Source organism: Schistocerca gregaria, chromosome 3, assembly GCF_023897955.1.
Source record: "Schistocerca gregaria isolate iqSchGreg1 chromosome 3, iqSchGreg1.2, whole genome shotgun sequence".
NCBI lineage: Eukaryota > Metazoa > Arthropoda > Insecta > Orthoptera > Acrididae > Schistocerca > Schistocerca gregaria.
The window spans coordinates 860,318,538-860,336,801 of NC_064922.1; the positions used below are offsets into that span (position 1 = coordinate 860,318,538).

At 38.4% G+C, this 18,264-nt stretch overlaps 1 protein-coding gene across 1 annotated transcript in view; it reads left to right on the forward strand.

The window, feature by feature from the left end:
• Positions 1 to 12,692, forward strand: part of LOC126354863 (uncharacterized) — a 123,133-nt gene extending 110,441 nt beyond the window's left edge. The window contains exons 10-12 of the mRNA XM_050004852.1: positions 758 to 870; positions 8,520 to 8,746; positions 11,461 to 12,692. Of these exons, the coding sequence (XP_049860809.1) occupies positions 758 to 870; positions 8,520 to 8,746; positions 11,461 to 12,530 (1,410 nt within the window). The 3' untranslated portion in view covers positions 12,531 to 12,692. The remainder of the gene's footprint in view (positions 1 to 757; positions 871 to 8,519; positions 8,747 to 11,460) is intronic.
• The last annotated feature ends 5,572 nt before the right edge of the window (positions 12,693 to 18,264 follow it).

Sequence of the window (18,264 nt, forward strand, 5' to 3'; positions counted from 1 at the left end):
GTGCGACAAGCAACAACGCATTCACGTGCCTCGCTCCAAGTAGGGTTTTGATCTTGTTGGAGAGTGGAGAGACGATGCGGTGAGTATCGTGGTTGGATAGAGCTGTTGTAATTTGGGAAGTAGTAGTGTTTTGCGGAAGTCGAGAATTGATACGAAATATTTTGCGCCGTATTGGTGGTCATTGTGAACTCATTATAAATATATGGCGAGTTTTGCTTGGCAAGCCGAGTTTGACGATGCTATTTTTTGAGACATGTAATCAACACTACTGAACACACGAAAATATACACCATTTTGGTCAGGAAAATTTCGTTATTTTTTATTTGAAAGGAAGTAAATTTATGGATACCGTTCCAATAACCAAACACTTCATGCCTCATGCTATTTTCTTATCGTGTATACACTTACATCCTTTCCCCGATGAGTGCCGACTGTGTTAAGCTGTGATTTTTGAAAAATTTGGAAGTGTAATAATTGTTTGATTTCTCGCGGTATAATATTTACATTAAATATAGTAGTTCACATTTACTTATTTACCTGCTCCTGAGGTGGGAGACGTATTTCCGTAATTTTACCACGCAGAGAAGTGTTTATGACTGAAAAGTTATTGTAGCATATGGGACGTAATTTCTCATACTTTGCCATCTCGTATGGCCCGCAACATTTCGTAGAGATTGCTTGTGTGTAACCATTTTCAGTTGTATTGTTGTGTACTTTGTTTCCACATGCTCTTATAACTATCTCTGCTCTTTTGTAGCCCGAAGAAAACGAATGTATAATTGACTATGCCCTTAAGAAACGTGACGTGAAGGTTGTACCTACAGGATTGGACTTCGGAAGTGAAGGATTCACAAAATACAGGCATCATAGGTATGTATCCTACTGTTATTTGCCACCTGGAGTAAAAGTGTTGTGACGAAACCAGTGAGCTTGCGAACACGTATATTATGGTAACTTTGAAGTTTCCCGATCAGTTCCATGCTCCTGAATTGGTAGACGCCGAAAATCTTTGGACAGTAGTAATTTTTTGAGTGTAGAAAATGTTACTTAACTGACAATGCTGTCTGTGTGAGGAACCATTGTTTTCTATTATACTTCACTTTCTTTTGTACTGTTTCCTTTCCTGGTGACATAATTGTTTCATTTAGGAACTTTATTAAAAATGTTACAACATTGATCCGACTTTTGACTTTTAACTCCATGCATGACATCTGCTTTCGCTTGGTTATGTTGCCTGCACGGTGAGAGGCAGGCAAGGTTCACCCCCACCCCCTCAAAAAAAAAAAAAATAAGAAAAATATCATTACAGTGTGGGGATGGGGCTACCTTGCTCCTCTGCATGCAACTCGCCCCCTTCCCACCCTCCTGCTCATGACTGTTATCACAAAAGGGGGGGGGGGGAGGAGGATCCCAGAATCACAATGTAGCTGAACACACAGATGATTTCATTCAGTTTAATAAGAGTTCCCATTCCATGCCATCACATAGCTGTACCTGCCACCATTAGCTGGAGGACTTAATTGACAATACCTACATGGCATGTCAAATTTCCAATGGTGTGTTGGAGATATTTCACAAAATTAAACTCGATAAATCCTTGGGTAATAGAAGAAATATTGAATTCAATCGATAAAGGGGAAAATATAAAAATTAAGGAGGCAAAAAGGAATAGTGTCTCAAAAATGAGATTGACTGGAAGTGCGAAATGGCTAAGCTGGGATGGCAAGAGGACAAATGTAAGCATGTAGAGGCATATATCACCAGGGGTAAGATAGATACTGCCTATAGGAAAATTAGAGACCTTTGGAGAAAAGAGAACAACTTGTCTGAATGTCAAGAGCTCAGATGGAAAATCAGTTGTAAGCAGAAAGGTGGAGGGAGTATGTAGAGGGTCTATACATGGGCGATGTACTTAAGGACAGTATTACGGAAATAGAAGAGGGTGTAGATGGAAGATTGAAATGGGAAATATGATACTGCGTGATGAATTTGACAGAGCACTGAAAGACCTAAGTCGAAACAAGGCCCCAGGAGTAAACATCATTCCATTAGAACTGCTGATAGCCTAAGGAGAGCCAGTCCTCACAAAACTGTACCATCTGATGAGCAAGATGTATGAGACAGGTGAAACAGCCTCATACTTGAAGAAGAATATAATAATCCCAATCCCAAAGAAAGCAGGTGTTGTGACGTGTGTTAAAATAACAGAACTCTCAGTTTAATAAGTCACACTTGCAAAATAGTAACACGAATTCTCTACAGGCGAATGGAAAAACTACTAGAAGCCTACTTCGGGGAAGATCACTTTGGTTTCTGTAAAAATGTTGGAACACATGAGAGAATACTGACCCTCTGACTTATCTTAGAAGATAGATTAAGAAAGGCAAACCTATATTTCAAGCATTTGTAGGCTTAGAGAAAGCCTTTGACAATGTTGACTGGAATACTCTTTCAAATTGTGAAGGTGTCATGTCAAATACAGGGAGCAAAAGGCTATTTACAATTTGTACAGGAACCAGATGTCAGTTATAGTGTGTCGAGGGCATGAAGGGAAGCAGTGATTGGGAAGGGAGTGAGACCGCTTTAGCCTACCCCCCATGTTATTCAATCTTTATATTGAGCTAGCGCCAAAGGAAACAAAAGAAAAAATTTGGAGTAGGAAATAAAATCCATGGAGAAAAAATAAAAACTTTGGGGTTCGCAGATGACATTGTAATTCTGTCAGACAGCAAAGGACCTGGAAGAGCAGTTGAATGGATTGGACTGTCTCTTGAAAGGAGGATGTAAGATAAACATCAACAAAGGCAAATTGAGGATAATGGAATGTAATCGAATAAAATTGTGTGAGGGAATTAGATTAGGAAATGAGACGCTTAAAGTAGTAAATGTGTTTTGCTAATTGGGGAGCAAAATAACTGATCATGGTCGTAGTAGAGAGGACGTAAATTGTAGACGGGCAATTTCATGTCAAATCAAAAAGTGCTGCAACCTGACCCTCTCAGATTTTTTTGAAGTTACGTATGCATATATTACTCATAAATCGTGACACAAATTAATTTTTTCACATTTTTCTGATGAAAAGTTACCGAGTAATGGACCTTCAAAACTTGAGAAGATGAGAAATTTTTGACTCTTGGAACAATATTGTTTTCTTTACAACTCGTGTTGTTCTTAAGCTAGAAAAATAAAATTTACTTAATTGGAAAGCTCTTTTAAAGAGCTTTTATATGATACCAAGCATCATTAGCTTAATGTATACACAAATTGTTTAAAAAAATTATTGAATTTACCAAATTTTGAAAAACTGTATTTTTAAAATTCTTTTAAAAAAATATGTGAAAGATACACTTTAGATCTACATATTCTGAAAGTTTCATCTTGGGATGAGCAAGGGATCATTATCAAAATCAATTTTACGTTAAGGGTGGTGCTTTAAAAAATTTGTAAACAATTTATTTTAAATATTAGGCCTACTTCTCACCAGCTGTATGTTGTTGTAAAATGCAGAAATACAAAATAACTTATAATTGACAAACATGTTTTATGCTTCTGTAATTAATAACTACAAAATGAAAACTTAAAACATAAATAAAAAAACACAGAAAGGTGAATACCTGAGATCAGACCTAAATTCAGTTAGTAATTACTATTATTTACAAATAGGTACCCTATTAGTGCACTTCTTCATACTTCGAACTAATCAGTCTGTTGCACATCAACATTTCTGCACTAGATAACTTATATGTTCGCCCTGTAGCAGTTTGAGGGTTCACGATTGCCACTGCTTCCCTACTGCTTATGGAAAGAATGTCTGGATGACTCAGAAATGTAAAAGATGGTGACGGTCCATGTGGATGTAAGAAACTGTGATTTCATCCTTCTCCTGAATTTTTTTTAGTACAAAGTTTAACCACCAGTGTCCAATATAATCACAAGCGACATATCCTTTTTGTGTCCTTGATCAGTATTGTATCGCTGTCAGAAACTGTCACCAGTTCAGTTTTACTATCATTGGAGTTTGAATACACTTTTGTTATTATTTTGTCCTTGCTATAAGGAATAAAAGTGTGGAGTTTTTGTGTCCCTACAATATTGCAGCATTTCTCAAATCTCTCCATAAGTTTCATTACTTAATTTTTGTGATCTTCTTTAGTAGCATACTTAAAGTTCATTCCTTCTATGTTATCCTTGGCAAACATATAAAGTTGTTTTGGTGTCATTATTTGATCACTGTATGGTCGTTGCAAACTTGCTCGAGCTGCAAGTCGTTTAAACGTTCCACCAACACCATCACTAGCTCCCTTCCCATGCGAGGTGGCTGAAAAATGCCATTCAGCTCCAGTTTGGAAATCTGCTTCATGATGACACAGGATGATAAAGTTCTTCCTATTTTTTATAATGAGCTGCAGAAATAATATATTTTTCTTGGTTTTCTACCGAATTTAAGTCAGGAAGCCCATAAAGTAAGATTGAAACAAATGCACAGCAACAGTGTTGTGTTAGGCATTCTGATATGATTACAAGACTTGTGTGCTCGGGTTTGTTCCCATCCTTGTAATAAGCAACAATGGGATGAATCGTTGCTTGTATGTTTGTCCTCCAGTGATAGCCTTGAACTTCGTCCTGGATGACAAAGGAGTAATTCTCAGAAAAGTCAGATTGCTAAGACCTCGCCTTCTTTAAGTTCATTTCTCAGTCTCTTTTGGAAGGTTGATTGTTGATTGGCAACACATGAATTTTTATTTAATTTATAAAAAGACAATCAATAAAGTTGTCAGATGATTTTGATTCTTTCTAGAGATGTGTGGTCAATGGAAACCCATTGCTGATAAGTTATATTATCAATATCATTAGTATTAAACAAATCTTGTAAATATGTCTTAAATGTTTCTGGGCCAGGGCAGAATTTACATTCACTGATTACATACAACTCTTGCAATTCAGTCTTCGTAAGTTTTTATTGGATTATCTTCATCCTTTGTCAGCTGAGGAATGTTACATCCAATCAGCATGAGTTTGAAGTTTTGATGGGTAGTACACACACTCTCACTCACTCACTCACTCACTATGACTACCACTACTTCCAGCTAAGACACAATTTTTGGGACATAGGTTTGCAAACTTCGAAAATCCAATGTGAAGTTGTGGATGGTTGTCTTTAAGGTTTTGTACAAAAGTACCTTTAAGCTAGATTCAAAACATATTTCAGAGTTAAGCACATAATTGCACTACAGCTGCAACACAGCAAAAGAATGTGTGGGTCACTTTCAACAGTAGGTGAAAATTGCTGACAATATTAATTAGAGATAAAATACTGAATAGATTGCAAATAGTAACACCAAAGAATCATTTTATATATAATCCTTAAAATGAAAGATAGCTTCCTTTTTTTCTTTCTTTTCTCCCGTGGTTTTACAGATATTAATAAATAGTTAGCACCAAAGTTTAATAAGCAGTTATTCATTTCAAAAGCACAATTTGTGAACCATGTAACAAAATCTGACACTGTAATATTTTCATGTGTAGCAAAATAATAGAAATTCACCTATCTGACTGTGATTTTGGTTAATCGTGGTAAACATAAAATTGCTTTACGTAGTGATCCCATGCTCCTTCTCAAGTTGAAACTTTCAGAATATGTATATGTAAAGTTTATCTTTCACTTTTTTTTTGAGAATTTTAAAAATATTCAACAATGTTGTTTTTATAAACAGTGTGTGTGTGTGTGTGTGTGTGTGTGTGTGTGTGTGTGTGAAACTAACGATGTTTGGTATCATATAAAAGCTCTTTTTAGAGATTTCCAGTGAAGTAAATTTTATTTTTATAGCTTAATTGGAACACAAGTTATAAAGAAAACCACATTGTTCCGTGAGTCAAAAATTGGTCATTTTTCAATTTTTGAGTCCATTAGTCAGTAACTTTTTATTTAAAAAATGTGAAAAAATTAATTTATGGTACTATTTATGAGTACTATAGGCATACTTAATTTCATTTAAATCCAATAGGATAAGGTTGAAAATGGTTTCATTTGTTGATTTGACGTGGAATGACCCGGACTGGCAATGGCAAGGAAAGTGTTTCTGAAGAGTATAGATTTAAGTGTCACGAAGTCTTCTCTTAAAGTATTTGTGTGGAGCGTAGCCATGTATGGAAGTGTAACGTGGATGATAAATAGCTTAGACAAGAGGAGAATAGAAGCTTTCGAAATGTGGTGCTACAGAAGAATGACGACGATTAGATAGGTAGATCATGTAACTAATGAGGAGGTACTGAAATACCATTGGGAGAAGAGAAGTGTGTGACACAACTTGACTAGGAGGGATCAGTTGGTAGGACATGTTCCGAGGCATCAGGGGATCACCAATTTAGTATTGGAAGGCAGTGCAGAGGGTAAAAATCGTAGAGGGAGGCAAAGAGATGAATACGCTAAGCAGATTCGGAAGGACTAGGTTGCAGTAGGTACTGGGAGATGGAGGAGCTTGCACAGAATAGGTTATTATGGAAAGCTGCATCAAACCAGTCTCTGGACTGAAGACCACATCAACAACAAACCTAGTCAATAAAATTCCTCTGGGTTTGTGACTGATTGTCATTATGATCCAAACTTTGGTAGTTTTTACATACTGACAATACAGTTACAAACCCAGAAGAATTTTATTGATTGTGACAATGACTGTGGAAGTATATATTTATATCTATAAACCTAGTAAATTGAGCTTCACCATATGTACAAAAGTCTCCAATATTGAGCATAGGTGTGTTATTGAGTCAGTCATGAGTTTAGTAAGTTAATATTTGATTTGTAACGAATAGTAATTTTGAGAAAGGATATACTGCCCAAAAAATCCCCATCAGTTCCACATGTTAATAGGTGTTGAAGGCCAAAAAGAAAATGTGTGTCAACAAAATTGTGGTTTTGTTATGTTGGACTAGGAATATGTTTCACACTAACATACGATGAGTGTCAAGCATAGACTTTGGGTGACTCAAATAAGATTAATTCCATTTTTTTAATAATTATATCATAATGTTAAATACTTGTGAAGTAGTAGAATAATAGTGTTGTTGATTTTAAATTACCTATTTCGCTTTTGAAATAATTATAACTACGAACGGAAAATGCAAATTACTGTAGCTAGTCATATGCATGGTTCATTTAAGAGTTTTTGATTATCATTCATCCATCAGGTGGATTTATTCCAGTTAGTAATAGGTGATTTGGATATTCAGCTTTGTGGTCAACCTATAGCACTGCCATTTATTGGCTTGAGGCTGCTTTTCGAGACATCTTTGCATTATGCTGTGTTTCTAGTATAAAATACAGATAGGCTAATAGTAATAAAATAATATGTATTTTCATTTGATCAGTTCTAGTTAAGCTTAACCTAAAATATTCAGATGTATGTAATTTGAGAATATTAGCTGCCTCAGAAATTCCTTCTCTAAACAAGCATAATCAAACGCAATAATAATTTTATGACAAATGTTGACATGGTGAAAAAATGGTAGAAAAGCTAAAGGTAAGATCTTTTAAGAGTTCTGTCAGTGATTTACATACAGTGAAATATTGTCACTCCACAGGCCAACCACAGCCACGTGTTAGCTCTTAAAGCTGTATATTGCCTCAGAAGGCTTAACGTGTGCTGGTAATTCATGTCCATGTTTTATCTTGTTTGCTCTTCCAGGAACTGTGAACGAAAGAGGAAATTTTAAGAATTAATCCCTATTGTATCTAAGATTTTACTTTCACCTGAAATATATTTCTACCCTCTTCCAGTTTTGAGTTCAGGCATTGTATTTTTAACAATTCCTTGTCACCATCACTGTTGCTATTACTTCACACAGATCAAATGTCATTACCACTGTCTGCATACCAACTGTTTTCCATGTCACAAGATATTTGTGAAACACTATCCAAAATTCAGGGAAGTGCAAAATTAACCCTGTGGTGCATAGCGTCCACTACAGTGGACAGCTGTTAATGGACACTTCTTTGGCATTTTCAGTCATTCCTGAGGCTGCAAATGCACACAGTTCACTGCAGTGGGTACTCCCTACCAATGTTGTGTCCTTCATGCATTTGGAGCCTCATGACTGATTGAAAATGCCAGAGAATTGACCATTAAAAGTTGTCCACTGCAGTTAAATTCATGCACCACAGGGTTTAAGACACTGAATTTCTTCCAGCTCCTGAAGAAAGTATTCACTTTGTATGTGAAAATATTCCTGCTTCCACCACAGTACACCTGTACTCAGCACACAAACAAAAACATTATTAGTGTATGAATGTATGCTATCCTGAGTATATTTGTTAAATTCAGTTGTCTGTTAATAAAATTTATTACATATGGAGCAACAGTAGTGTAAGTGATTGTTTTGCTTAATTTCTATTTTGTTTTTAAAAGAAAGGAAACTTCTGAAATTATCATAGCATTACATCTTCTTTGTTGCATGGCTTTGGTAGAAATTTGTAATTTGTATATTTTATTTAGGATGTTAACATGGAAAGTTTCCTACAGGTTTCACCCATCACTGAAGCTAACACGCAGGTTTTATCCACACACTCACAATATGGATGGCTTTTTTGTTGCAAAGTTAAAGAAGTTTTCTAATGTAATTCCAAAGCCAAAGGATGAAGATGAAGGTGTTAATGGTGACCAAGTGAATGATGAACCTGCAAATGAGGAATCAGTAGAAGAAAGCGACAAAGTTGCTGTAGATAACTTTCAAGGGAAAGAGAGGAAAGGTGTGTAACTTACCGACTTGATTCAGTTGCCTCTGCCTCATATGTCCTGTAGAATTTCTGATTTTATATTCTCCCTAAGGTTATTAACTATGATGAACTGCTACTAAAAACATACGCACACTGTAGAATTTGGTTTTCATTCCTATTCACATTTATCAACAAACAGTTTTGCCGATCAGTTAACAACACAAATGCAAAGAATGTTTGATCAGTTGACAAGTAATATTATTACAATTAATGTTATTCAACAGAATAACTGCTACATGTTGTGAGACTCGTTGCGAACTCTACCAGACTGAGACATATTAACTACACATGTTAAGTACAAACTTTACCCAGTTGTTTTTCGTTTGAGTAGTGGCCACAGCTGACTATGTCTATAAACAGGCATCACACACAGACTCCCATATTATAAAAATTACAAATTGGTAAATACTAAGCTACTCCATTTTAGATTTTAACATTAAAAAAAACAAAAAAAAAAAAAAAAAAAAAAACAGAAAAATTAAAGGACAGTATTATGAAAAGATAGATTGCGACTTGCCACAGAGCGGAGATGTTGAGTTTGACAGGCACAACAAAAGACTACTAATTGCTTCAGCTTTCTGCCAGAAGGCCTTTGTCTGAAATAGACAGCATATACACAAACATTTGTGCAAAAAGCTCACACCCTCATGAGCAGTCTCTGGCTGCCAACTTCAGACCACAGTGGCACGAATGTTTGTGTGTGTGTGTGTGTGTGTGTGTGTGTGTGTGTTGTCCATTTCAGAAGAAGGCTTTCTGGCCATAAGTTTACATGGTTTTTGTGGTGCCTGTCTGTGACTTAGTATCTCCACTATATGGTGAGTAACAGTCTATCCTTTATAAAATATTGTCATTGTTCCATCCTGTAATTCCCAAAGTAAAATTAAAAAGGATGAAGATTCAATAGCCATTGAAGTAAGCGGCACTGGTAGCTGTATACGAGGTGTGCTGATAAAGAAACCGGAATGGTTGCTGTGCGCATTGCCAGCTTTGTCAATGACAAAGAGAGGAGTGGATGCGTACAGAATTTCACAGTGCTGTGGGGGTTAGTCTGGCTGTGAGTCGTCTTAGAAACGGGTCATGTGTCTGGGCTCCGTCGGAATTATGCTATGCTCTACAGTGGAACAAGGTGTTAATGTCAAATTCCGTACAAAACTTGGAAAATCCACCACAGAAACATGTGATTCGATTTCATGATGATCAGTGTCTATCTCATAAGCAAGTTTTCGAGTGCGTTAAGAGGTTCAAGGATTGTAGGGGAGACGTCGAAGATGATCTGTCCTTCCACCTTGGAAACTGTAGAGAATTGGAGGAAGTGAGCAGGATTGTTAGAGTAGACTGCTGCCTGAGCATTTGAGCAATTTCAGAACTAGCCCGCAATCAGTAAGGAAACCATTCAGCTGATTTTGGATGATCTGGGCATGACAAAGGTTTGTGCTAAATTATTGCCAAGAATCCTCACAAACGAGCGAAAGAAACATTGAGTAGACTGCTGTACTGACACTCTTGAAAACATTGCAAATGACTACCTCAGCAAAGTAATTACTTGTGATGAAACATAAATATTCCAATACAATCCAGAGACTGACAGTCCATGCATTGGAAGAGTCCTTAATCCTTTAAGAAGAAAGCACTCATGCGCAAATCAAAATTCAGAGCAATGACAGTTGTTTTCTTCGATTTCTGAGGGGTTATCTACATTGATTGGATGCCTAAGGTCATACTGCCAATTGAGCATATTATGTAAGGGTTCTTGGAACCCTCCACTAAGGTACATGACAGAGGAGATCAGATCTGTGGAAGAACTGCTCATGCATTTTTCATTAGGACGTGATGTTTAGGAAGAGCTTCTTTTGGCACAAAAACAACATTCCAGTGAAGGAACGTTCATCGTATTCATCTAACCTAGAATTCTGTGACTTCTTTCTCTTCCCAAGACTGAAGTCCGCACTCAAAGGAACCAGGTTCAAGTCTGTGGATGCCGTCATGGAAAGAGTGACAAGCCTCCTCAACAGCTTAACAGAAAAACTCTTGTAGAACTGCTTCCAACCATAGAAAATTCACATGGAGTAGTACACGGAGGGGGAAAGAGACTACATTGAAGGCGAAAACATTTGTTGTGTAAGGTTTTTAAATAGTTAAAGCATGAGTGGTTTCTTTATTGCCACACCTCTTAATTAAAAAATGGCAGAGGCATTGGCACTATTTGATGGGAGAGCAGTTTTAATGTGCATGAGGATTATCAGTCTGCCTAGAAGTTTCTAAAAAGTTAATTTTCTAGTTGGAATAATTAACATTGGACCATGAAATTTTTTAACACAAATTGTGAAATACAAAGTTTTTCGGAAAAATAAAATGTTGGGTGAAGAGAATAAGGGCTTTTAAATTACGTACGTCAGTCAATAAACCAGTTTTAGCAGTATTGAGTTTTGAGATTCATGTAGTTTGCAGTTACAGCAGATCACAAACATTTCTTTGAATAAAATGTTTTTGTACAAATTAAATGTGCTATTGCCATCAGTTATTGTTGTAGTGTGAGTAATAAATTTTGATAAAATACTCCTTAAATAAGAATAAATTATTTCATATAATTGTTGTATATGTGCTACTAATGAAAGGGGTCAGAGGAAAAAATTACATCAGGAGTGGTATAAGAACAAACAGAATGATTCCACATTGCTTTGTTACAGGTAAAAGTTTACAAGTGGAAACAGGCCCAGAGGAAAGTGTAACCCCGGGTGTTAAAAGTCCAGCAAATAAGAGGAAGAAGAAAAAGAGGAAAAGTGAAAGTTCACAAACAGAAACCAGTCCAGAGAAAAGTGTAACTGAAGATGTTAAAAGTCCAACGAAGAAGAGGAAGGTGAAAGAGGAAGGAAGTGGAAGTTCACAAGTGGAAACAGGTCCAGAGAAAAGTGTAACAGAAGATGCTAAAAGTCCAATGAAGAGGAAGAAACGACACAAGAAAAAGAAAAAAGCTACGGTGGTTGAAAATAGTGAAACATCTCATGTTTTGACATCACTAAATAGTGTAAGTACAAATTCAGCGCAGGCAAAAGGCAAAGCAAGCAAGAGAAAACTAGAGCAGGTGCACACAGGGGACGAAGCATCACCCCCTAAAGAGAAACGTTCAGATGGTGCTAAGAATGGAATTCCCTCTGGTCTGAGTAAAAGTCAGAAGAAAAAGCGCAGAAAGAAACTGAAGAAACAGAAATTAGCATCTGATGGCCAAGAAGTAACAGTAACTGCTAATGGGAAGGCACCAGGTGGGACACTGGAGAAACCACAGAACCTTACGATGAAAGAAAATCACAGAGACAGCAACGAGAAAAATGTTTCACTATCTAAGGACCTAAACATATCGACATTATCAGATATGCAGTTGTCAAAAAAGAGAAGACGGCGTCGAAAGAAAAAAGTAGAAATGGTTAGTGAGAAACCTGGTGGTGATACTTCAGTACAGCCAGTAGATACTTCTGTAGAGCCAGTAGCTGTTCATGGAGAAAAGAATAAAAAGAAGAAGAAGAAACTATCCAGTGGGAGCCCAACTGAATCGACAGGACATGCTGTACCACAGAGAGTATGGGAAAGTGGCGGCGTAGGTCAATTAGTGACAAGTGAAGAATTGCAGTTTTCCAAAGTAAATGAGACACAGATGAAAGCTTCGAAGATAAAGGAGAAACCTGTCTCGTTCAAGATGTCAGTTGCCAACAAGAGACTAAAAAAGCAGAAGAAAAAGGTAAAATCCTCAGTTGGCCTGTGACCAGTGTACAAGAATAGACTTCTTTATTGCAGTTGAACAGAAGGTGCTAATTGTGTGTAGAGAAGACTGTGGAGTGCTGCACCTGCTGTGACAGGGTGGCTTTTGTTATCACTTCTTTGGAAAAGAAGATAAGAGTGGCTATTAAACTGTCTTGTTTTTTTATTCTGGTGTTTAAATCTTAATGTTCCATCTTCTTCCCTTTCCCCAAAGTAAGGTGTGCATGTGTGTGCTTGTTTATTTGTATCTGTATAGATACAAATATCTTAAGCATAGAATGGCAGTGGTAGTGTGTATTTATCTACGGAAAAATATGTATTCATGATGCTGAACCAAATACCTTAATATATCAAAAAATTTACTGTGTCTTATCATATACTGTTGCTGTCCTTGTAGAATTGATGATTGATTTGACATTAATTGTTGTAACAGTTATGGGAGCAGGAAACAGAGGTAAACACTTTCGCTTGTTGTTTTCATTCCAAAGACTGGTTTGAAGCAGCTTTTCACACTATTTTGTCTTGTTAATGTCTCATCATCTTTGAATAACTAGCCCCTAGGCCTTCCTATACATTTTTACTCCTATAATTTTCCACTGTTACCAATTTTGTTAATGTTTGTCATATAATCTCTTTTCAAGACAGTCCATCCTGTTCAACTAATCTTCCAAGTCTTTTCCTGTCTCCGATGGATTTACATTGTCATCAGAACACCTGAATGTTTTATTTCTTCTGCCTGAACTATTCCATTTCCAAATTTCTCCAGATTCCCTTGCTACTTGCTTAATCTACAGATTGTATAATGCGTAGCTTAGGCAAACCCCTGTCTAACTCCCTTGTGAGCTACTGCTTCCCTTTCATGTCCTTTGACTTTTACAACTGCAATCTGGTTTCTGTAGAAGTTGGAAATAACTTTTCACACTCTGTATTACATATATGCTGCCTTCAAAATTTTAGTGTGTTTTGACCAATCAGCATTGTTAAAAGCTTTCTCTGACCTTACGACTTGTTTAATTGTAGGTTTGCTTATCTTCAGCCCACCATGTGAAATAAGACTTAGTGTCAGTATAGCCCCCACATGAACTATATTTCTCCGGAACCCAAACTGATCTTCCCTGAGGTAAACTTCTACCAGTTTTTCCATTCCTACGTAAATAATTTATGGCAGTGTTTTGTAACAATGCCTTATTAATCTTATGATACTATTCACACCTGTAAGCACCAGCATTATTTGGTATTGTAGTCATTTCATTCTTCTTGAAGTCAGGTATTTCCCTGTCATACATCTTGCACACCAAGCAAAATAATTTTGTCATGACTGGCTCTCCCAAGAATCTCACTAATAACAAGGGAATATGTTCTATTCCAGAGGTCTCTCCTCAGCTTATGTCTTTCAGTGCTTTGTCAAATTCTTCTTGTAGTACCATAACTTCTCTCACATCTTCACCTACTTTTTCTGCTGTTTCTCTAATATTGTCCTGAAGTTTGTGTGCCCTTTGCAGACCATATATATATTAAAAACAAAGATTCCAAGACTTACCAAGTGGGAAAGCGCCGGCAGACAGGCACAATGAACAAAACACACAAACAGAATTACTAGCTTTCGCAACCGATGGTTGCTTCTTCAGGAAGGAGAGGGAAAGACGAAAGGATGTGGGTTTTAAGGGAGAGGGTAAGGAGTCATTCCAATCCCGGGAGCGGAAAGACTTCCCTTAAGCCTAAATATGTCTGCTTGTGTCTGTATGTGCGGATGGATATGTGTGCGTGTGTGTGCGCAAGTGTACACCTGTCCCTTTTTTTTCCCCCTAAGGGAAGTCTTTCCACTCCCGGGACTGGAATGACTCCTTACCCTCTCCCTTAAAAGCCACATCCTTTCGTCTTTCCCTCTCCTTCCTGAAGAAGCAACCATCGGTTGCGAAAGCTAGTAATTCTGTGTGTGTGTGTGTGTGTGTGTGTGTGTGTGTGTGTGTGTGTGTGTGTGTGTGTTTTTTGTTCATTGTGCCTGTCTGCCGGCGCTTTCCCGCTTGGTAAGTCTTGGAATCTTTATATATATATATATATATATATATATATATTCCTTCTGCGTATCCACTTTCCATTCTTTGCTTTGTAGTGGTTTACCAACTAAGCTCTTGATATTGATACAGCTGTTTTTCTTTTCTCAAAAGGCCTTTTTAATTTACTTATAGTAGCTTCTATATTACCCCTAGTCATGTATGTTTTTAGTCTTGCAATTGACTTCTAGCCATCCCTGCTTAGCAATTTTCCATTTCCTACCAACTTCACTTTTTAGAAGTCTGTATGCTCTTTCACCTGCCTCATATGCTGACTTTGTTTATTCACTTTTATGAATTAAATTCAGTACCTGTTGTATTATCCAATGATTTTTCATGCACATTGTCTTTTTACCTCTGTGATCTCCAGCTGTCTTTACTATTTCATTTCCCCAAAACTACTCGTTAGTCTTCTATTGTATTTCTTTCCCCCGTTTCAGTTAGACGTTGGCTAATGTTCACACTGAAACCCAGCCCAGCATTCTCGGTTCGTTTCAGTTTATCCAGGACCCATCTTAAATTCCCACAGTCATAAAATTTCTTAATGTAAATTATGGTGGTACATCTACATATATACTCCGCTAGCCACCGAGCGGTGTGTGGCGGAGGGCACAATTCATGCCAGTCATATCCCCCCCCCCTCTGTTCCACTTGGCGGATTGTGTGAGGGTAAAATGACTGTCTGAACACCTCAGTATGAGCTCTAATTTCCCTTATCTTTGACTGGTGATCATTGTGTGATTTGAAAGTTGGTGTTAATAATCTATGCTCTCGATCCTCTGCGAAGATCGAATTTCGGAATTTAGTGAGCAGCTCCTTCCGTTTGGCACATCGTCTGTCTGCATGTGTGTCCCACTTCAAACTTTCCACGAGATTTGTAGTGCTCTCGCACTGGCTAAATGTACCAGTCATGATTCTTGCTGCTCTTCTTTGGACCTTCTCAGTTTCTTGAATCAGATCCAGCTGATAAGGATCCCATACAAATGAACAATATTCTTAAGACCGAACGAACTATCATATTGTAAGCAATTTCCTTTGTTGAAGGACTGCATCACTTAAGGATTCCACCAATAAACCGCAATCTAGTTTGCCTTGCCCATTACTTGTGTAATCTGATCATTCCATTTAAGATCATTTCGAATAGTCACACCCAGATACTTAATGGATGCTACTGCTTCCAAAGACTGGACATTTATTTTGTACTCATATATTAATGGGGATTTTCGCCTTGTTATTTGCAGTATGTTATACTTACTAATGTTGAGAGATAATTGCCAGTCATTACACCATGCATATATTTTCTGCAAATCCTCGTCAATTTGTTCACAACTTTCATGTGATACTACTTTCCTGTAGACTATGGCTTCGACAGTCTAATGTCATTGTCAGTACAATTAACCAGATCGTTTATGTAAATCGTAAAAAGCAGCAGACCTATTAAAATGCCCTGGGGCACGACTGATGTTATGCTTGTTTCTGTTGAACTCTCCCCATTCAGGATGTCATACTGCTCTCTGTCTGTTAGCAAATTTCTATCCAACCGCATATGTCATTGGAAAGGCCGTAAGCGCTCACTTTTTGGAGCAAGTGACAGTGTGGAACTGAGTCTAATGCCTTTCAAAAATCAAGCAATTTGGCATCAGCCTGGGAGATGGTATCTAGAGCCTGTTTCATGCAAAAAGAGGGCCAGCTGTGTCTGGCAGGACTGCTGTTTCCTAAAACCGTGCTGATCTCTGCAGAAGAGACTGAAGAGTCTAGAAAGGTCATTATGTCTGAACACAAAATATATTCCATGATTATACAACAAACCGATGTCAGTAATTATGTGCATCCAATTTGACTCCCCTTTTTATAGGTTGCTATGACCTAGGCCTCCTTCCAGTCTCGCGGAACTTTCCACTGTTCCAATGACGACGCATCAATGTGCAAGTGCTGTAAGTAGACTAGTGTGTGTTGGCCGACGCGTACCGTTGTTGCTAAGCACAACACGTAGTTCCGTGCCCAACCGTGGGAGGCAGCAGCACACGGGAACTACAAGACTGTCATCTGTGTGCACGCGAGCGTACTGTGTGGCAGACTGCAGTGCGAAGCCGGGTTGTGTTGCGCAGTACCAACCGGACCTCGCGGGCGTGACCACCTATCCCGCGATCAGCCGCGTGTATGGCATATCACTTACGGCGCAACGCCTCCACCAAAACACAGCAACCCTGGATCGAGTGTGGCAACTTGGTGGTGCATGCACCACACTGACATCGACAAGAGGGCCATATGGAAGGCCAACACCAGCAGCAAAGTGGCGTCTGGAGCCCATGAGTACGCGGTCATGTCCCCCAGCCAAAAAATTGCCGCGATTGATGAGATACTGAACGAGATCGGTGCAGAACTAAAAGCTAAACACGTGTTGGCAAGTGTACTACAAACTGTCAGAAACAAAATATTTCCCCTCGCATTTCAATTAATGCCCGCTCAGGCTAAAGTAGATCTGCTAAAGGAACAAAACAAAGACCTTCTGCTTGAATTACAGTGCTCAGCAGATCCGGTCAAGGAGTTACGCATCAAGTCACTCAGTGAACAAATTAGTAAACTTGAGGAGGAAAACTCTAGACTTGCCGACATCACAGGAGCTCAGAGGTCAGGATAGGGAGGTGACAGTTACAGAACAGGCTCAACAAGCCAAAACCCTAACCTACGCTGCGGCCCTATCCACCAACCCAAAAGAACACAGACGAATAGAGGTAGCCAAGGAAAAACAGGCAACCACTCTATTCATCAAGTCTACAATTAACAAAGATACCAAAGCAGTAAAACGAACATTGATGCGACACATCAATCCTAGGCGTGACAACCTGCCCATAAAATCAATCCGGAACACGAAAACAGCAGTCATAGTTGAAGCAGCTACACAAGAAGACTGCCATAAAATAATTGAAAAAGCCAAAGACATAGGCAACATCGCTTGTGAAGGACCTAGAAAGCTAAAGCCCTTAGTCGCAGTCTACCGTGTGTCAGACACGATCTCGGACAAAGAATTCCTGGAGTGCCTGTATGAGCAACACCTAAGTGACGACTTTTCGATGGACGATTTTGACAAAGAGGTCAAAATTCGATTTCGCACAGGTCCAAAGGGCAGGGGCTACAATCACCAGGTCCTCGAAGTCACGCCTAAACTGTACTTGTACCTGACCGAAAAGGCAAAGTCTACATAGACTATCAGCCACCAACTGTTAGAAGCCAGTGCTACAACTGTTTTGATATTGGGCACACAACAAAAGGGTGCACTGAACAAGGCACAACCTGCTCAAGGTGTGGTAAAACGGGCCATAAGCGCGCAGAGTACTGAGCACGAGCCCATTGACTGCATCCCCTGTCATAACAGAAACTATAGGTCTAACAAAAGCAAGGGTGGTGCCTGCCAAATGTACAAACAATTTCTAGGCCACCTAATTGGCAGCACCGATCATGCCACCAGAAGCAGCCAAATTAAGAGACAAATCTTGTACTGGATAACATTCCACAAAACACTCATGAACAGGATTGACGAACTTGAAGATGAATTAACAACAAACACTGCATCCTTAGACCATGGCAACGACGCCCAAGGCAACCATGGCAACATCACATAAGTGCGACGCCGAGGGGCGAAGATTTACACATCTACTCCAGCTCGACGCCGCACTTACGACA